This window comes from Debaryomyces fabryi, assembly GCF_001447935.2.
Source record: "Debaryomyces fabryi strain CBS 789 chromosome Unknown contig00093, whole genome shotgun sequence".
Classification (NCBI taxonomy): domain Eukaryota; kingdom Fungi; phylum Ascomycota; class Pichiomycetes; order Serinales; family Debaryomycetaceae; genus Debaryomyces; species Debaryomyces fabryi.
The window spans coordinates 1-19,889 of NW_015385519.1; the positions used below are offsets into that span (position 1 = coordinate 1).

At 37.2% G+C, this 19,889-nt stretch overlaps 12 protein-coding genes across 12 annotated transcripts; 7 read left to right on the plus strand and 5 right to left on the minus strand.

Moving 5' to 3' along the window:
- Window positions 1-18: 18 nt before the first annotated feature.
- Window positions 19-522, plus strand: AC631_03916 (uncharacterized protein; the record flags this gene model as incomplete). Its single annotated transcript, XM_015612745.1, has 1 exon — window positions 19-522. The coding sequence occupies one exon, from the start codon at window positions 19-21 to the stop codon at window positions 520-522; it is 504 nt and encodes a 167-aa protein (XP_015466404.1).
- Window positions 523-570: 48 nt separating this feature from the next.
- Window positions 571-1,656, minus strand: AC631_03917 (mitochondrial 54S ribosomal protein uL2m; the record flags this gene model as incomplete). The annotated part of the gene is made up of 1 exon (XM_015612746.1): window positions 571-1,656. The coding sequence occupies one exon, from the start codon at window positions 1,654-1,656 to the stop codon at window positions 571-573; it is 1,086 nt and encodes a 361-aa protein (XP_015466405.1).
- A 248-nt stretch (window positions 1,657-1,904) lies between these two features.
- On the plus strand, window positions 1,905-2,522 carry ATP5 (F1F0 ATP synthase subunit 5; the record flags this gene model as incomplete). Its single annotated transcript, XM_015612747.1, has 1 exon — window positions 1,905-2,522. One exon carries the CDS (start codon window positions 1,905-1,907, stop codon window positions 2,520-2,522), a length of 618 nt encoding a protein of 205 aa, XP_015466406.1.
- Window positions 2,523-3,053: 531 nt separating this feature from the next.
- AC631_03919 (uncharacterized protein) lies at window positions 3,054-4,520 on the plus strand (the record flags this gene model as incomplete). The annotated part of the gene is made up of 1 exon (XM_015612748.1): window positions 3,054-4,520. The coding sequence occupies one exon, from the start codon at window positions 3,054-3,056 to the stop codon at window positions 4,518-4,520; it is 1,467 nt and encodes a 488-aa protein (XP_015466407.1).
- A 62-nt stretch (window positions 4,521-4,582) lies between these two features.
- On the minus strand, window positions 4,583-5,365 carry DOT5 (thioredoxin peroxidase; the record flags this gene model as incomplete). The annotated part of the gene is made up of 1 exon (XM_015612749.1): window positions 4,583-5,365. One exon carries the CDS (start codon window positions 5,363-5,365, stop codon window positions 4,583-4,585), a length of 783 nt encoding a protein of 260 aa, XP_015466408.1.
- A 949-nt stretch (window positions 5,366-6,314) lies between these two features.
- On the plus strand, window positions 6,315-7,232 carry AC631_03921 (uncharacterized protein; the record flags this gene model as incomplete). Its single annotated transcript, XM_015612750.1, has 1 exon — window positions 6,315-7,232. One exon carries the CDS (start codon window positions 6,315-6,317, stop codon window positions 7,230-7,232), a length of 918 nt encoding a protein of 305 aa, XP_015466409.1.
- A 188-nt stretch (window positions 7,233-7,420) lies between these two features.
- Window positions 7,421-9,010, plus strand: AC631_03922 (uncharacterized protein; the record flags this gene model as incomplete). Its single annotated transcript, XM_015612751.1, has 1 exon — window positions 7,421-9,010. One exon carries the CDS (start codon window positions 7,421-7,423, stop codon window positions 9,008-9,010), a length of 1,590 nt encoding a protein of 529 aa, XP_015466410.1.
- A 307-nt stretch (window positions 9,011-9,317) lies between these two features.
- On the minus strand, window positions 9,318-10,629 carry SLR1 (Slr1p; the record flags this gene model as incomplete). The annotated part of the gene is made up of 2 exons (XM_015612752.1): window positions 9,318-10,164; window positions 10,553-10,629. The coding sequence occupies 2 exons, from the start codon at window positions 10,627-10,629 to the stop codon at window positions 9,318-9,320; spliced, it is 924 nt and encodes a 307-aa protein (XP_015466411.1).
- A 559-nt stretch (window positions 10,630-11,188) lies between these two features.
- On the plus strand, window positions 11,189-14,734 carry SPT23 (Spt23p; the record flags this gene model as incomplete). The annotated part of the gene is made up of 1 exon (XM_015612753.1): window positions 11,189-14,734. The coding sequence occupies one exon, from the start codon at window positions 11,189-11,191 to the stop codon at window positions 14,732-14,734; it is 3,546 nt and encodes a 1,181-aa protein (XP_015466412.1).
- Window positions 14,735-16,041: 1,307 nt separating this feature from the next.
- On the minus strand, window positions 16,042-18,057 carry ACS1 (acetate--CoA ligase 1; the record flags this gene model as incomplete). The annotated part of the gene is made up of 1 exon (XM_015612754.1): window positions 16,042-18,057. One exon carries the CDS (start codon window positions 18,055-18,057, stop codon window positions 16,042-16,044), a length of 2,016 nt encoding a protein of 671 aa, XP_015466413.1.
- A 575-nt stretch (window positions 18,058-18,632) lies between these two features.
- On the plus strand, window positions 18,633-19,073 carry AC631_03926 (uncharacterized protein; the record flags this gene model as incomplete). Its single annotated transcript, XM_015612755.1, has 1 exon — window positions 18,633-19,073. One exon carries the CDS (start codon window positions 18,633-18,635, stop codon window positions 19,071-19,073), a length of 441 nt encoding a protein of 146 aa, XP_015466414.1.
- Window positions 19,074-19,391: 318 nt separating this feature from the next.
- Window positions 19,392-19,790, minus strand: HTA3 (histone H2AZ; the record flags this gene model as incomplete). The annotated part of the gene is made up of 1 exon (XM_015612756.1): window positions 19,392-19,790. The coding sequence occupies one exon, from the start codon at window positions 19,788-19,790 to the stop codon at window positions 19,392-19,394; it is 399 nt and encodes a 132-aa protein (XP_015466415.1).
- Window positions 19,791-19,889: the final 99 nt, after the last annotated feature.

The following is a 19,889-nucleotide window of genomic DNA, read 5'->3' on the forward strand; positions in this document are numbered from 1 at the left end:
CAACTATATAAAACCACAATGAAAGAACCTTCCCCTGAACCGAATTATGGAACAAACCACGAAACCAATTGGAATGACAGTAATGAATCCATAGCGTCTGGTATTTCGAACCACCCAACTGGTGAGAATGTTGACAATGGATCTGTGGACCATTTTGCAACTACAGGATTTGAGGTATCATCATTTAAAAGAGCCAAAAGGTACATTAAATATCTTTTGGGTTTGAGGAGATCTCGTAGGGAACCGTTGTTACCTCATCATTCCCCACCGCCTTCACCAGCAGCTCCTAGGCGCCCAATCAACTATATTATATTCGATATAATTTGGAACAGAATTTTGTCAGAAGCGAACAGGGAATTATTAAGTAACTATAAATGGGTATTTTTTCTTTTGTCGATTTTAATTGTGGTGGCTGTCCTAGCCATTACCAATAACTTCGAGTACTTGAATGTTTTCCTCAAGAATTTATTTTGTTACCTTATAAATTGTTTACGGAAGGGAACTACAGATTGTTATGTATGATATATATTACGAGCTATTTATTGATTTATATTTACAAGCATGAATAAATTAACGTCTTGGTCTGTCCTTCACCTTCATTTTATTTACGTTCTTGAACTTTCTAGTCTTGGCAAACTTCTTAAGACCCCACATAGATTGAGAAACCTTGTTGGACTTCGATTTACCTCTACCACCACCATGGGGGTGATCAAATGCATTCATAGCAACACCTCTGACCATTGGACGTCTTCCTCTATGACGACTTCTACCGGCTTTACCCCAAGAGATAGCCTGGTGTTCCTTATTAGAAACAGTACCTAAGGTAGCATGACAGTTGATGTTGATATAACGATGTTCTCCGGAACTTAATCTAACGATGGCCTTGTTTATATCTGGATGCTTGGACAATATTCTACCGAAAGTACCAGCCGATCTGACCAATTGACCACGTCCGTTAGGATGTAAACCAATGTTGTGAATGATCGAGCCCACTGGCAACATATTCAATGGTAAGCAGTTACCTCTCTGCATGATTCTCGAATTCAATAATGCTTCATCAATTTCTCCATTATTAGTTTCGTTCATTTCGTCAAGGAAATCCTTTGGTAAACCCTTTCTAAACGATTCTACCACGTCCCCTTCTCTTAATCCACTGGCAGCCAAGATGTACGATAAATCCCCCGTTTCGTCGTGTTTCACCAACGCAATATGGCCGGATCTGTTAGGATCATACTCAATTCTCAACACAGTTTGCTTACCTCCTTCCAATCTATGCGAGTCCACAAATCTATAACGCTGCTTATGGCCCCCTCCTCTACCACGAATGGTTATATGTCCCGTATTGTTTCTACCGGCAGTTTTTCTCTTCGACACCGTTAATTCTCTTACAGGTCCCCCTTTGTACAAATGATCATGCACAGGCTTCTTAAAGTTGGTCGAACCAGGCTGCAAGTGTCCGTTTGCATACGACTTCAATTTAACATGGGCTGACGCCAACTTTCTCTGTCTTTTATATATTTCATCTCTTTTTTCCAAGTCTGTCAAAGTGGATTCTCCTGTTTCAGGTATCGTACTTTGAAGTCTGGTTAATGTCAAAATGGACGTTTTGACCCCCCTTATAGGGTTGGCTAAGCACCTTCTCGTCCAAGGCAACATTGTATTCCCTATATCCGTGTGATACCACCTGCTATGTAGATCGTTGGACTGAAAAGTGAAAAAAATTGAGACATATTTATGGTATCATATTTACCTAGTGATTTTGGGAACGCGTGTAAATTTCAGTAACCAATAATTTTGTAGAATCTCTGTGAGAAAACCTAGCGTCTCCGAGTGTTCAAACAACTTATATTCAATACTTCAAAGGATCTATTCATATAAACTTTATAAGATACTATAGAAAAATGATGGCATCTCGTTTCTTCGTCCGTTCTATGGCCTCAGCCACCAAGTCTATCAAGCCACCTGTTCAATTGTTCGGTGTTGACGGTACTTACGCCAATGCATTATACTCGGCATCCGTTCAAGAATCATCAGTTGAAAAAACCTACCAATTATTAGGTAAAATCAACGAATTAGTTGACAATGATTCTCAAGTTAAGGACTTTTTACACAACCCAGCTTTAACCAAGGATGATAGAAGTGCTGTGATTCAAGCTCTTTCATCGGGATTGAAATTAGACAAGACCACCACCAACTTCTTGAATGTTTTAGCTGAATACAATAGATTAGCTCACTTCCAAAACATCTACAAGGAATTTTCTACTTTGAACGACGCCCACCAAGGTCTCGTTGAAGCCAAGGTTACATCAGTCAAGCCATTGGACTCCAAAATCTTGAAGAGATTGCAAGCCTCGATTGGTAAGTCATCGTTTGTTGGCGATGGTAAGACCTTAAAATTGACCAACGACGTTAACCCAGATATTCTTGGTGGTTTAATTGTTGAAGTTGGTGACAGAACTGTTGACTTATCCGTCTCCGCTAAGATTGCTAAGTTGAACAACACCTTAGGTGAAGCTTTATAAGTTATGAGTTTTTGAATCCCCTATTTAATTTATGTTAAAATCTGATACTAGACCAGCGGGTATTTGTACAATACTGCTTCCTTACTTAAAAATTTTGAATATACATTATCAATGATGAACCGATGTATTGTATCAAATTCAATATATATTTATGATACTAATAGCTGAAAGCTTTGAATCGTATAATCCAGGTTAATGTGCGTGCTAGCTGAATGTAGAGAGTTGTCTGACTAGCGTAGTACATTCTTTGACAAATAAAATTCAAAACGTGAATATGCTATATGAATTGTAAAAAGGGGATATCTGGATGAAATTTCTATCCCAATCTTATCTCTATTCTCTCTGATATGTCAGACATATATAGAACCACTACAAATACCGGCTCCTGTAAGCCTTTAGATTATTCTTTGCAATGCTACGATGATGGTAAAATCCTGCATAATAAGAAGTACTTACTATTCATGGATTTGGCAAAGTACTTCAAATGAATATTGGAGCAATTAACAAGTAACTATACAAAGGAAGTCACTAATGGCCAGTGGTGGTTTTAAGATATTTAAGTGGTCCGTTGTTGCGGTAGCAATTGCATTCAATATTTTGGTTTATTTTTATCCTGATATTTTGAATGATTCACAGCTGTGCAAGTGGCATGAGTTTTCAGAATCTGAGAGATTGAAGAGTAAATTGGGCTTTATAAATGAGTTAGATCAATCAGTAAGTGATAAGCTATTGATGAATTTTCCATTCTTGCAAGACAATAAGTTGCAGAATACAAAATCACCTTATGATATACAGAATAATGTGAAAGATATTCATCTTTTGGCATTTGGTGATCCACAAATCAATGGGAACTGGGCTCTGACAAAATATATTAAGAGGCTAGATAATTATGGAAATGATTACTATTTGGGCCATATCTATACTACTATGAAGGAAAGATTAAACCCAAGCCATGTTGCGGTAATGGGCGATCTCTTTTCATCGCAGTGGATATATGATTCTGAATTTTACAATAGAACTTATCGATATGTCGAACGTTTATTCACAAGGCCAATTGAATACAAGCAGAATGTTCTTGATATATACAAGAAACATGAAGATTATGACTGGCAGAAATGGTTGAACCAAGAAGTGAACTTGGACCCAATGGTAAGATTCAACTCGAGAGTTTACAACGATGTTTATGACTGGTACGATTTTGATAAGAAGTATCCAGATTTCGAAAATCCACTTTTCATCAATTTAACTGGTAATCATGATATAGGATATAGTGGAGATGCAACGTGGCAGCATATGGCTAGGTTCCATCTTTTATTTGGTCAAAATAATTATGTCATTAACTACAATAAAGGAACCGCTGAAGAATGGAGAATTATTGTGTTAGATTCGTTAACTTTGGAAGGTCCTGCTTTACAGGAAGAATTTTTGAATTATACTTGGTCATTTGTGAATAATATCGACCAGTATGAAAATAAGGACTTCAAAGGATCAACTGTTTTGCTAACCCATATTCCATTTTACAAAAGGGAAGGTTTGTGCAAAGATGGCCCTGAACACAAATACTATGTAAATAATACGCAAGAGCCTTATAAGAACGGCAAATTAAGATCCCAGAACCATTTGTCGTATGAATCTACGCAAAAAATTTTGAATATAATATTCCCTAAGGATTCTAAAAATGGAATAATATTAACAGGACATGATCACTACGGATGTAACAGTTGGTATAATTTATTAGGTGATACTTGGGAAGCTTCTGAATCTGTGAGGCCAGAAGGAGAAAGATTCCCCATTAGAGAAATCGTGGTTAAATCGATGATGGGAGATTTTGATGGTCAAACAGGTATACTTACAGGGCATTTTGATAAATTGAAACAATCTTGGTTGTTTGAATTTACATACTGTTCATTCCTAGTTCAGCATTACTGGTGGGCGTCAAAGGCTTTAACAATTGTATCTGTATTCCTTTTATCGGCTGGATTTTTATTTAAATGGTAAGACTATATAGGCATAAATTCATTTGAATACTAATATATCATATATAATCATTCATGAAATTCTTATTCAACTTTTAATTCTTCTTTTAATCCTTCGCTAGCAGCCGGTTGAGCTTCACTTAAACCGGATCCATCTTTCGTTTCTGAATCTTTTGATTCCAACCCATTTGGTTCATTTTCTTTGGATTTTGATTCTTTGGATTCTGGAACTTTAGATTCAGAGTCCTCTGGTTTTGCCTCTTTTGACTCTTGATTGTCCGAAGAGGTTCCAATAAAAGTTTCTATGTCTGTTTTGGCACTATTGAAACTTTCTTCGGGACTAATGGCTATTTTCTTCACCTTTAAAAGACCATCAACGAAAATCCAATGGGACCTCTTAATACCAGTAGGTTCCTTCTTCGCACCTAAAACTTCAATCAATTCTCTTGATGGATCGGATAATAAGGGATACTGTAACTTTTGCTTAGTAACAAAATTTTTCTGGGCACTTGGCTTGTCGGCCGATAACCCATAAACCTTAGCATTAGACTTTTGTAAAAAGCTGAAATTCTCTTGAAACCCGCAAACTTGCCTAGTGCAACCCGGAGTCGATGCCTTTGGATAAGCAAAGATAATCACATATTTGTTAGATTCAGCCTCTTTCAACAAGTCAATTTCATTCTCTTCTTCATCTAATAACTTAATAGCTGGCATTTTATCCCCCACTTGCAATTCTTTAACTGAGCTAGTTTGAACCTTCTTAGTTGGTGGTTCTATCTGGGTTTCACTTTGGGTCTCTTTTGTCTCTTTTGTTGGAGATGAGGTTGGCTTGGAAGCAACTCTGGCAGAACGACGTAATTCAGGCATTATTCTTGTATTTTTATGAAATAATTGTAATAAAAATTAATCAATTGGTGAAATCAAGTAAATTTCAATTTTTGGACTTCGATAATTGATATATATATATATGTAAGTGCGCCATAGTAAAATAAAGCAATTTTACTATGTCTTCCCTCGTGAAATACACTCCGATTCGTTCTTCAACTTCTATACAACTATTACTCCTACAAACGGTAGCTATATAGCATTTACACTAATAGTGACATTACGTCAATTTTGTCAATTTATTAATCTACGGAAAGATTTGTGTCCGGAGTAGCAATTGTGACTGTTGCTTTCTCTCGTTCTCTTTCTATTACCCCTTTTTCTATTACGCAGCTATAAGAGGTGATTTATACTCGCTACGTAAAGCCGAAATACAGACATCAATATTCTACACTACCGTAACTATAAAATACTAGAAAGGCCCAAAGTTCAATTTAGAAGTCTTGTGCAATCTTATAGACAATTTAATATAATATTTGGACATTTTTATTAGTTCTTGACCACACTACGCCTTTCCATTTTCTAGCACTCATCTGATATACGAAATCAATCTTCAGTCAGCTAAAGCAAGTATTGATAATGGCTGTGAAATCATCCTATCATTTTTTTGTGCGTGTTATTACCGATTGGTGGGGGTGGTTCCATGATGGTTTATATAGTCCCAGGTAGCTATAAAGGCTTCAATGTCTACCAAAGGAAAATGGCTAGTGCTCTCTGTTGTATATGGCTATCTTGCATTATCTATTACATTTATTAATTGGATGGATACTAGGCATTATTTAATTTAATTCTAAATGGTGGTTGTAAAAATGATGGTTGTAAACATTAAATGAAGTCTTTTTTACAACCATCTTCGAAATATTTAAGGGCATGTAGTTTCCCACTTTTTTCAACTGAGTCCTTTGAAGAAATTATTCAGCTTACATTTGCTATGTCTAGCATTAGCTATTTATCCAATTTGAATACTTTGTCTCAGGTGGCAGCCACCATTCAAACAGAAATGGGCAGTGACAACGAGAGCGAGGATATTTTTGCGGCCACATCTCAAGATATTAAAAATACATCATATTTAAGCAGTCCAATTTCATCACCTTTGGAGAGTGAAGAATGTTTTGGTGAGAAGAATGTAAGATTCATTAATTCGGGTGAAAGCCTTGAATTGGTCAATAGTCTCTTGTGTTTGAAACGCAGAAGATACAGTTATGGCCCTGGTGAGACCTACAAAAATGTGTCAGTTCCTCGTTCATTACAAGAAGATAAATGTTTAATTAAAGGATCCAAACTACAGAATAACACGAATTTGAAGAAACAGAAATTTCGTAACTTCCAGATCAAAAAGAGACAAGGTCAGGGTAGACCCTACACTAATACTCTTAAAGCTAGATTTTACATACATGACTCCATTGAGGAGTTATACTGTTACCTAAACAACATTCCGTCATTCAGATTCCACGAGTCTTCTTCATCCAAACAGAAAGTTTATCACTCTACAAAAAGTTCGCCAAGACACCCTCATTTCAAAACGATATGTTTCAATAATTTACCTCCCACTACAGATCTCTTTGACAAACTATGCGAGGCATTCAAAATTGAAGAATTTAAATTTGTTAGGATCAACAGAAACGTTGACGGTAAGATAATCAACGTTGAAACTGTTCGTAAAACAGATAGTACAATTACCGCGGAATGGATAAAGCAGAACGTGTGCCGTCCAAGATACAAATCAAACATGAAAATTTCGTTGATTAGATCTAATCAACCCATGAAAGAATGCATCTACAAAGATAAGAACGCATTTGAGCTCGATATAGAGAACGTGTATAATAGTGTGGTAAAGATTGTAGACTAGAATCCCGTCTATAAAATGTATAATAAAGCCTTTAATTTCTTAATTTGCGTGTGTGAATCTATAATACATTTCAAGGTACATGACCGCCTGGAGTAAAAGTTCGTTATCATAAGAGTGCGGCAGAACCATCATTACTTCTAAAAAGCGCAAAAAATTCATTCTGACATTCCAAAAGGACTTGAACCACAATGAAAATCTTTAAGCGAAGACGTTTCACGATCTCGTCGCTAGATTCAGTCAGTAGTTTAGATGGCAGAGAGGAAGAACGGAGGTTCAGCTTACCAAATTCAAATCATGAAGTATTATATTTTCCTGACCATACCCCAAATCATATTGATAACGAGTTAACCAACCAAGAAATCTCACCAAATAGTTCCATTAGTGGATCGATAGCACTATCTGATAGTGATACTTTATTGTACGATAAAAAACAACAATTAGAGTTACAAGAAACATACAGTGATAATTTTACATTATATTTACCCTTTTTATTGAGACAATTGAGAAATGCAACAGATGAATTTGTTGCTGCAGATCATGATATCGATAGTGACGACCAAAAAACTATGATAGACAATAGCAATGTAAATACTTGTTTGATTTTTAACAAAGAAGCGTCTAATTTTAATCTAAAACGAAGGTTTATTGTCGTTCAAGAACTATTGAAGCATAATACTTATTTATTCGCAAACGAAGAGTCATTTAAACTATTCAAGCATTTGCGTCTGAATAAGAAAAAGGATATACGAAATCTGAGGATTGTTTATGATGCAAATGGGAGTATCAGAAGGTTGCCCACAAGTAAAGGGACTAAAAAGGGGAATGATGCAATTCGTGGTGACGAATTGGTAGACACTAGATCGCATATAATACCATTGGAGTATAAAATAAAAGGATTAGGGTTACCAATTTTTAAAATTCATGCGCCTTACCTATCATCATTCAGAAAGAATTCTCCGTACTTGATCTTCAAGAAGTATAGAGAGATTCCTTTGAGACCTAGCTTGCACGACAGACCAGATAACGAAAACGCAGATATCCTGACGAGCTATGAAGCATACGTTTTTTGTACAGTTTATGTAAAGCACTTTTATGATGTCAGGCGATACATTTTAAACTTCAGTCCAGTGGGTAAAAAGAGATTCCGCGTAATCATATTTCAGAACAATTTCAGGCCGTTTGCAGACTTTAACTACAAAAATACGAGATTCAGAGTTCTTGGTACTTCATTGTCATGTGTCTATGTAACAAATTATAGTCCTGTAATGAAGCTAATGATAATCGATAATGATAAGCCATCATTATGTGATAATATCATAAATAAAAAGGCTGGGTTTGAAATTCTGTCCATAATGAAACAAAAAAAGAAGTATCCAAGTGATAACTCCACTGAAGAATCAGACGATCCTAATAATGATATTACTCTTAGTAATCCGTATCCTGATCCTAAAAATCCGCTATTAGTCGATTTAGCTTCTTCCTTAAGAATATCAGGCAAACATGCATTTCTATCCAGATCGATGCCTCCATTTGGACTTTTTAAAGACTCCATAGCTTATGATGATGACTCTGTCAAATTTATTCCGAAGAAGTTTTCAAATGTAGGCAGGGTCGAAATATACCAAGATAATTCAAATTTAATCGAGGATCCAAACAGCACTTTATCAATTGACTTAGATAGTTTAGTGATGAATTGCATTTTATTGACATTAAGAGAATCAAATATTAGAAACTCGGTCAAGACGACCCTTCCTCAGGCTGTTACCTTTCAAGATTAATAGCTATCCTATTATGCATATGATTTATTTAATATTATATTTGGGTTTGTTAAACACTAATATTATCTGTTAAGCAAAAATTAATTTGTTGATCACAGGTCGGTGGTAATATTGTAGTGTTTAACGTAGGATAATTTATTAAAACAAGTGAACTATCTATAAATCTTATATTGAATAAATATTTATTAAAAGAACGACCCAAGTAAGCCAAATAAATATAATGAGCTGTAATACAATAATCTGAAGGGGTAGCGCAAACGAATGTTTTATTATACTATATACTATATGGATAGAGAAACATTTACATTCATTGAGGAGATTTAGATCTTTCTTGCCTTATTGGAGATTTTGATCTTTCTTGCCTTATTGGAGATCTAGACCGTTCTTTTCTAACTGGGGACCTTGACTTTTCTTTTCTAACAGGAGATCTTGACCTTTCTCTTCTGATTGGAGATCTTGAAGATGGCCTTGAATGACTACCACCTTCGCGTGGTATATCATTACTACGACCTGCACTATCGTCCTTATAGTCTGCTGATCTATTATCGTATGTAGGCTCACTCAATTGCCCATCATGGCTGGCTCTGTAGTCACCGTCACCATATTCACGATTTTGGTAGTCTCGATCATTATAGCTTCGATAACCGTAATCTCGATCATAATAACCACCTCTTCCACCACGATAACTACCTCGTGAGCTACCATAATAACCTCTTGAGTCACTATAGTAACCACCTCTATAACTACCGTTGTAGCCACCACCATATCCATAGCCGCTATCGTAGCCACCGTAGTCATTGTAGCCACCGTAATCATTGTATCCACCTCTACCGCCTCTATAGCCACCTCTTGAAGTGTAACCGTAGCCACCTCTTGAGGAGTAGCCATATCCACCTCTTGGGGCGTAGCCATACCCACCTCTTGGGGCATATCCGTATCCGCCTCTACCTCTGAAACCACCTCTCCTTGCGGAATATGGATCGGATCTGGCTAATTGAACAACCAATCCATCTTTCAACGAGTAAGGTAATTGTTTACCGTGCAATTCTAGTGCCTTTTCACAATCTTCAGGATTTTTGTATTCCACAAACGCATATTTTTCTCCGTCGTCAGTTCTTGGTGGAGGGATGTCTAATCTTACTAAATCACCATATCTGGATGTCAGTGTTATTCTCTTTTGTATTATTCTTGATTATTATTCTCGGGAGTAGCTAGGAGATCCAGGAAATGTAAAATAGGAGAAAGGAGATATAATTCATGAAGTAGGATTCAGGGAAGGATTCAGGGACTGATTCAGGAAAAAATTAACAGGAAATAGGAAGATAAAGGATACCTGACTCTCATCGAATGGAATCAACGAGTCTCAATTCATACTAGCAAAATTAATACAGGACTCTCACGAATCCAAACTTGTGCCGATCAGCAGCATCTCTAGGCATAGCTCTCCGTAATATATGCCCTTTGCACCATTTGCACCCGTATGCTGCCAATCGGCTAGAGATATGAAAATAATAAAAAAGATCAACCAATATTCATACATACTTTTCAAAATCTGGCGCCAAATCAGCAGCCTTCGATTCCTTTGAAAATCCAGTCACATACAATGTGTCCAGTGGCATCTCCGTCTGTTTTTCTGCTTACTTATTTCTTTCACTTCTCTATTAGTGTTCCAATATTCTGGTAAATTGGCATCTGGAAGCTCACATGTCGTGTCAAAACCAATTCATCAATTTCGGTGTACATATCTTGTAGGTGTACGTATCTATCATAGTTTTGTGTCATCTCCTTTTTTTTCTTTCTTCCTTCTATCCCCCGCTATATTCGTCGTCTGACGCTCCCAACAAATTCTATCCCAACAATTTGCTTGAGTGTATTTCCTGTATATAGTTTGCCCTAATACTTAGGAGAAGCCTCCTTATATGTAGTGCTTTAAGTTCGTGAATGCTTATTAGTGTCCTGCATGTAATATTATCAGGCTCTGGCAGAATTTTACTCACATTGTAGGCAAATGTGTATACGTTTATTAAAAAGAGACTTTTTTCATCAGATACAAAGGGATATTGATTGAAAATTGGACTTTTAGTAGATTAAGAATACAAACCAGGAAACTTATATCGGGATATTTACATTTCAAGACTAGAAACGCATTTAGAATTTAGCCGCCCAGGAACTAGCGACATGTCATCGATAACCAACGATCAGTTGTTGGAACACAATTTTGTGAGTGATATGCCAAATGATAATGAACAGGACATTTTAGACGAGTTTTTGGACCAGCGGGTGTACGAATCGATAAATTTACCTGATAGCAACAGTATAAAGGTCGAAACGGACGACTTGTTGAACGATTTTTACAATAATAACGACAGCAACGACAGTAATAATGACGGAAGTAACTACGGGGGCGGAAGCGGAAACACAAATTATTTGTTGAATCAGTCGCAAATGACGACTCCTAATAATGACTACATGTATCTTGATAACATCGGATACAATGGGGCCAATAGCTCTTATACCAGTCCCAATGATTCATCGCAGATGAACATTGCAAACAAGTTACAGCTTTCGGATTATGATATTGTGAGAGATGAGTTATCAAAGTTGAAGTTTGGTACTGCCAATATGAAGCTGTGTCCGAAGTCCGTGGATGTTCCAGATCCATCGTATCTTGATTTTTCGCAGCAAGCTATGGATTCGTTACCGTACAAATTAACATTAACCAACTTGCCCAGCTACTCACGGGTGGAAACGCAGATAAAGTTTAAGTTTGGATTAAGTCCTCCACCTCCACACGTTCTTTTGCACATACCCCAAGATTTAATATCCAAGAATAAATTCTGTCTTTCCAACGATGTGGATACATTGGCACCTACCTTGAAAGAAAGCCTCTTATACTTAGACACATTTGTATTAACGTCAGACTATAAAAAATCATGCAATATTTGTTCCAGGTGTATCAAACGTGAGCAAAAGCGGGCATCGAGAAGAAAGTCTGGAATTAATGGAAACGAATCTGACGGAAACAATGATACCAATAATGATAATAGCAACACTAAAGAAAACGGTAAAAGTTGTTCCAGCTCGTGGGCTGATGATAAAATGATGAAGAAGGCCATTATTTTCAATTGTAAAGAAATCGTTTCCTTTCCTCCTCCTAACGGTTTAAATAATGATTTATCAAAATCAATGGACCTTTCAGCCAGAATAATTTGTTACTGCAGACATCATAAAGAATCTCAAGGATTCAAGTTATTGTTTGTAGTGAAAAATCATGAAGGAAAGGTGGTGGCAAAACAAATTTCATCAACTATAATGATAATGGATAGAAAGAAAACTACAGCTGCTTCCAAAAATAAAGTAAATGAAGACTCTTTGCCTAATTCTATTTGTGGCTCGTCGACTAATTTACAACAAATGGCCGGAGATCAACTGCAACAAAGACAACAAAGACTGCCTAGAGAATCTGATAATGACGTATTATTGAATTCTTTCCGCCAATTATCTTCCAACTCAATAGATGAATCTAATTCTGAAGCCCAAACTAATACTGACACTAATACATTTTCAGATGGAAGAAACTTGAAGAGGAAAAAATTGTCTGTCGATGATTCATTCAATACTCAAACTAATCCTATGTTTAACGGCAGTGTTAATGCTTTGTCACCCTTGAGTAATAGCGATACCAATACTTCCACTAGCAATATGTTGACGAAGCCTAATCAAATGCCTTCACTCGGCCAGCCATCATTTGGATTATCCCCATTAAGTCATCCTCAGTTGAACACTCAACAACCTAGATTACCATCAATTCAAAGAATTATCCCAGCACAAGGACCAATTAGAGGCGGAATAGAAATCACTTTATTAGGGTTTAATTTCCGCCAAGGATTGGCCGTCAAGTTTGGAGCAAATCAGGCTTTGGCTACTCACTGCTGGTCAGAAACGACTTTAGTGACGTATTTACCGCCTGCATCACAACCAGGCCAAGTCTTGGTTAGCTTTGAAGACCATGAAAATACAATGATTGGTGGACCACCTCAGCAACAAATCTTCACCTACACTGATGATACAGACAAACAACTAATTGAATTAGCCTTACAGATAGTCGGATTGAAAATGAACGGTAAGTTGGAGGATGCGAAGAACATCGCTAAAAGAATTGTTGGCACCGATAACTCAAATATTAGCGGTGCAAATTCTAACACCACATCTCCTGTTAACCACCAAAATATGAATCAGGCTAATATTGAATGGTTTGATAGTGCACATAAAACTGTTCTACAATTAACTAAATCCGATTTGTCTACTGAAGAAATCTTGATTAATTTCCTTTCATTGGTCGATTTGCCAAATTGCCCAATTATAATACCAAACTGGCAATTATGTAATGGACAAGGTCAAACCTTATTGCATTTGGCATCATTAAAGAAATATAGTCAATTGATTAAATTTTTGATAACCCATGGCTGCAAGATTGATGTTAAGGATAACCAAGGCTTAACGCCACTTTTCTTAGCTTCAATGTGTGGTCACAGAGATTTAATTCAAGTTTTTGTTGCATGTAAGAGCAATTGGAATTTGAAATTATCAAATGACAAGTTATTGAAGGATTATTGCGATCCAAATGTATTGGATGTTTTCAACAGTTTAGAAGACCACGATAATGAAAATTCTGATGATGATTTCTCTAAGTTTCTTTCAAAAGATAGCAAATTGGCTAAATCAATGAGTTTGGATTCTTTGAATTCAATGTTTGCTATGAACTTTGGATGCCATGTTTCAAAGATGGTCATGGAGAATACGGTCAACCATTCAAGTGATCCAAAACTTGAAAGTGGTGATAGATATCTCATGAGAGAGGAATTGAATTCTAGATCAAGTGAAAACAACAGTAATGGTGAGTTTTCCCAGCCAGAATCTGATTTAGCAAACTCTGAGTTTGCTGATTCAGAATTTGAATCCAATGATGATGACAGATTTTATAATGATGATTATGATGAAAGCGAAAGTGAGGACGACTACGAAGATGAAATGGATGCAAATAGTGACATTTGTGATAACAGAGAGTTAAATATAGGTAATGTTGGCGATGTTTTAGATGACACTCAATCGTTAACTTCAAATTCAACAATTTTACCTCCATTATCGAATAATAATGATGACGATGACGAGGAAACCTTGTCTCTGAATTCAGCAGGATTATGGCAAAAGGTCAAGAATGTCTTTAGTAATGATGAAAGTGATAGTCAATTACCATCTTATGATGATTTGTTTCCTTTCGGACCTTCTTCATTCCACCTGAAACCTAAATCCTCTGCCGAAAGAAGTCTTAACACTGTGGATGTTAATACAAATGCTGGTGATAGTTCTAAGGTACTTACTGGATCTTCGCGTGATGATAATCAAGAAGATGCTGGTGTGTCTTCAGATTCTTCAGATGATATGGTTATATCTTATATCAATCATCCTCGTAAGACTGTTGAAAATGATAAAATGTTATTATTTTTCTGGTTCCCAGCGTTAGTCTGTATCATGGCATTGTTCATCTTCGTATACATCATGGGTTATAAGTTTGAATTTATTGAGAACTTTAAACATTACATTAGAACAACAATCGGGAATTTAATGGTTGGAAATGAAAGAATTGGTAAGCTTTTTCACTCATCAAATACAAGAGGAGTAGAAAGTGTGTTGCTGGCAACTCGTAGGATGATCAACGAGTAGGGAATTTGTAGTATTTATTAATTATAATGTGTGTTTTTTTTAATTTTGGCTTTGCTTTTCATTTCTTGTTATACTATAAATATAAATATAATTTCCTTCTTCTGTACATTGATTTCGCGATAGTATCTGTAGATTTAGTGATCTGAAATATTTCTTCCAATAATATAATCTGTATTTAAAATCAATTCTTATCTAGAAATAATTACATATTTAGCAAGTAAGATGGTAAATGTGTTGCTACTTAAGAACCAAACCGTTCCGAAGGATCCATATAATGATAAATTGAAAGCTCTGGGATATAATCCTGTTTTCATACCTTTGCTCGAACACAATCACTATGACAGAAATTCAACCATACAATATTTAAAAAGTAAGGAGTTTTCAAATATACGAAATTTTATAATTACAAGTCAAAGGGCAGTCGAATGCTTCAACGAATGTATACAAGAAATCAGCGATGAAAATATTAAACAAAATATTTTCCAAAAATTGGTTACACAGTGGGGCCTGCAACGGCCAAAATTTTAAGTGAAGCAGGGTTCAAAAATGTTAAAGGTGGTAGCGATGCTGGTAATGGTCTGATATTATCTAAAATTATTATCGACGAAATTGATTCTGAAGAAGAAATAGTGTTTTTTACTGGAGAAATTAGAAAAGATATTATACCAAAGAACTTGAAGTTAGCCAATATTAATATCACGGAGAAGGTGATCTATAAGACAGACTTAAGAGAAGACATTGGTGAAAATTTTAATAAGCAACTTTCATTGTTAGATGAGACGAATAATAATGGAAAGCAGTGGATAATCTTTTTTAGTCCTCAAGGGACCGAATTAATAATTGATAAACTAAAACTGATTGAAAATTTGACTAATGATTTCTATATAGGTTCAATCGGTCCTACAACTGAAGATTACTTGATCAGTAAAGGGATTACTCCTAATATCGTCTCAAAGAAACCAGAGGCAGCATCATTATTCGAACTGATGCAAGATCACGAAACGACTTATAAATGAACAGGATAATAAGGTTTTAAGATTATTATTCGTTTCCAATTGTTGAATTATTCTTTCAGATTTACGCCACCAACGCATAGACGATTAAAAAAGAAATAATGCATGTATAAACTCAATTCGAGTAAAGTTAGGCGAAAGCCTGTAAATATTAACTATGATTACTCGAGGAATCTACAAATTATTTATAGATATAACTTGATTTCTGATAACATATATAAATAATAGTATAAAAACAAACTTCTTTAATAACTTAAATATGGGACATGTCTCATAAAGTCTAAGGCTAGGCACTTACTTACGAGTAGCCTTAACAACATCAATAATTTGTGAAACAACACCAGGATTTGATAAAGTCGAAATATCACCCAATTGTTCTTCCTCACCAGCCAAAACCTTTCTCAAGATTCTTCTCATGATCTTACCAGATCTAGTCTTAGGTAAATCATCTACTAATAAGATCGTCTTTGGAGTAGCGAATGGACCAATTTCCTTACGAACAGTTAAAATCAATTCTTTCTTGATGACATCGAGGTCTTCAGAAACATTAGCCTTCAAAGAAACGTAAGCAGCGACTGCTTGACCGGTTAAGTCATCTGCGTATCCAACAACTGCACACTCAGCGACAGAATCATGTAAGATCAATGCGGCTTCAATTTCTGCCGTGGATAATCTGTGACCAGAGACATTAACAACATCATCGACTCTACCTAAAATCCAGTAAAATCCATCAACATCTCTTGCAGCTCCATCTCCAGAGAAATAATGATTTGGATATGGCTTCAAGTATGTTTCAATAAATCTCGCATAGTCACTGTAAATACCTCTGGTAATCGATGGCCAGCACGACTTGACACAAAGAACCCCTTCGACATCGTTTTCTTTCAATTCTTTACCACTAACAGGGTCCAAGATCTTGGCATCAATACCAAAACATGGCAATGAAGCAGATCCTGGCTTTGTTGGAGTAATACCTGCCAATGGAGCCAACATATGTGATCCAGATTCAGTTTGCCAGTAGGTATCAACAATATGGCACTTGTGTCTACCAATGTTGTCGTTATACCAATGCCAGATTTCCGCAGCAATTGGTTCACCAACAGAACCTAAAACCCTCAAAGAATCCAACTTATAGTTTTCGATATACTTGGTACCGGCCCTCTTTAATAATCTCAAAGCAGTTGGAGCAACGTAGAATTGGTTGACCTTGTACTTGTCAACAATCTCCCAATATCTCGAGTAGTTAGGATATGCTGGGGTACCTTCAAACACCACAGTGGTAGCACCGCATAACAAGGGTCCGTATACAACGTAGGTGTGTCCAGTAATCCAACCCACATCCCCGGCAGTAAAAAGAATATCGTCTTCATGCACGTCAAATGTGTACTTTGAAGTCATGGCGGCCCCCAATAAATACCCAGCGGTCGAATGCTGGATACCCTTTGGTTTACCTGTCGAACCTGAAGTATACAACAAGAATAATGGGTCTTCCGAGTTAACTGGAACTGGGGGCGAGTATGGAGAGTACTTGGCTAACTCTTCATGCCACCACAAATCCCTGCCCTCGGTGAAAGGAATGTGGGAATTGCCGGTTCTCTTGAAAAGCAAGACGTTGGTCACATCAGGACAGCTCTTCAAAGCATCGTCCACAATCTTCTTGGTTTCGATAGTCTTTCCACCTCTCTTGGACTCGTCAGTAGTAATGACGATCTTCGAGTTGGCGTCCAAGATACGGTCCTTTAATGAACTAGACGAAAACCCAGCAAACACAACCGAATGAACAGCTCCAATTCTCACAATTGCCAATAATGTTACTATGGCCTCAGGGATCATAGGCAAGTATACTGCCACTGAGTCTCCCTTTCTAATACCCAACTTGGTCAAGCACTGTGCTAACTTACACACATCCTTCAACAACTGACCATATGTGATGATACGACCCTCGTTTTCTTCGTCTGCCTCGTAGATTATCGCTGGCTTGTCAGGGTTCTTGATAGCCCATCTGTCCACCGCATTATACGACGCATTCAACTGACCGTTCACGAACCAAGATGCAATGTCCCCATTAGCAAAGTCCTGCTCACTACTCTTTGGGTACCTAGCGTGGTCGAAAGGACGGTCCCAACTCAAATGTTCTAACGCCTGTTCGCCAAAAAATTTGCTGGGGTCCTCAATTGACTCCTTGTACATCTTGCTGTACGTCTCAAAGTCCGCCAAGTTTGGCTTCGACTTAGATCTCTCCTTAAATTCTGCTGGGGGTTGGATTATGCCCTCATGGTCCAACTTTACATGTGTAGAATGTGGTGTCATTGTATAGGTGTATATTTGATCTCTATTCCCTATATATTTGCTATTATCCTTGTCGTTAATTTCTCCCGGCGCTTACTTACTTTATATACAATTGGTCTTCGGGTTTACATTCCCCTCCTTCCCCACCTTTTTGTGGGCTCCAACGACCAACTTTTTCTAATCACTCAAAACTCCTTACCCACAAATTTTCAAATCTGGGGAATATGGTACTACCTTTTTTACACATTTCCCAATAGGTTTAGCAACGGTGGTACTAAACTCCATAGTCAAGAAAAATATGCCGGCAGAAGGGCGACCGCGAGTTTACGAGCAGGTCGATTAATGACTGGTACTATTGTTATAGTATGCATCATGTGATTATGCCTCCTATTGATAGGCGGACGGAAGCAATAGTGAACAATAGCAGTGGTGTAAGTGTCTATAAACAGCAGTAGTAGTGTAGATAGGGCAAATTGAGCGAGTTGCGCACGTAGATATGAATGAGAGTGAGAGTGCGATTGAGTAGATCTGAGTGAGTAAAGTGAGAGTGCAGACGAAGCGAGAGTGGAAAGAAGTGAGCACACTAGACATACAAGATGAGTGGGCTTACGTTGAAATTCACATCTTTGTTGATTCGGACGGTGGCGAAGCCGATATCTAACTCGATCAAGGCCCAGGCAAAGGAACATGAACACTTTCGTCGCAATTGTATACGATTTGCCCAAATGATGCACCACGCCGATTTGAAGATGAGAATGAACTTATTGGGGGAAAAGAAGATCAAGATTCGTCCGTTGAACGACAACAAGGCCATTGAGAAGGGTGCCAACTTTTTGAGTGAGATGTTTGTATTTTCGGTGGCGGGGTCGTTAATATTCTACGAATCGTACCGAAGCAGAAAGAAGACGAATCTCGAGAAATCCAATGTCCAGGACGACATAACGTTCCTCCAGGACGAGATTGTTGCCCTCCAACAAGAATTAGAAGACGTGAAATCAAAGCTCGCCAACAAGCCAGCAGATGCATCTGGTAAGTAGCACTTGTACATAGAAAACATTGGCATTGCGCAATTGGACGGAAGGGGGTACCATAGGGGGTACTTGTTGGTTCCTACTGGATCCTATCGGTCGTATTGGTGTAGAATAACTCCGGGCGTTCTTGGTATTGGGGTGGCCCCACTTACGAGGTCGCATAGATGCTTACATCCCTTACAGTGCAGTACGTACGATACAATATATTAATAGTATACAAATATTGATTGAGGGTGTCCTTCTAGCGAAGAAAACTCAAAGTAATATAATACAAAAACTAACGAAATAAAAAAGCACCCTGCGAAATTGGTGGCAACATCACAATTATTTTTGCTTCTTCTTTTCAACCTTCAATAATAAGGCCTTGTTAATATGTGGCAATACACCACCGAAAGCAATAGTGGCCTTAATCAAGTTATCTAATTCTTCATCTCCTCTAATAGCCAATTGCAAGTGTCTTGGGGTGATTCTCTTCACCTTCAAGTCCTTGGCGGCATTACCGGCCAATTCCAACACTTCGGCGGTTAAATATTCCAACACGGCGGTCAAGTAGATAGCAGACTTGGACCCAACTCTGATTTTGTTTTGCGCAGTTCTCTTCAAGTATCTCTTGATTCTACCCACTGGGAATTGCAATCCTGCTCTAGCGGAGTGCGATGTGGTCGACTTGGCCGTTTCCGACGATTTTCCTTTACCACCATGAACTTTCCCTTTACCTGACATGTTTAATTGACTTTAATTGTTACTTCTGTATACGAAAAAACGATAAATTGCCCTGAGGAACAACAAAACAAACAAAATAAACAAAATAAACAATTGTCG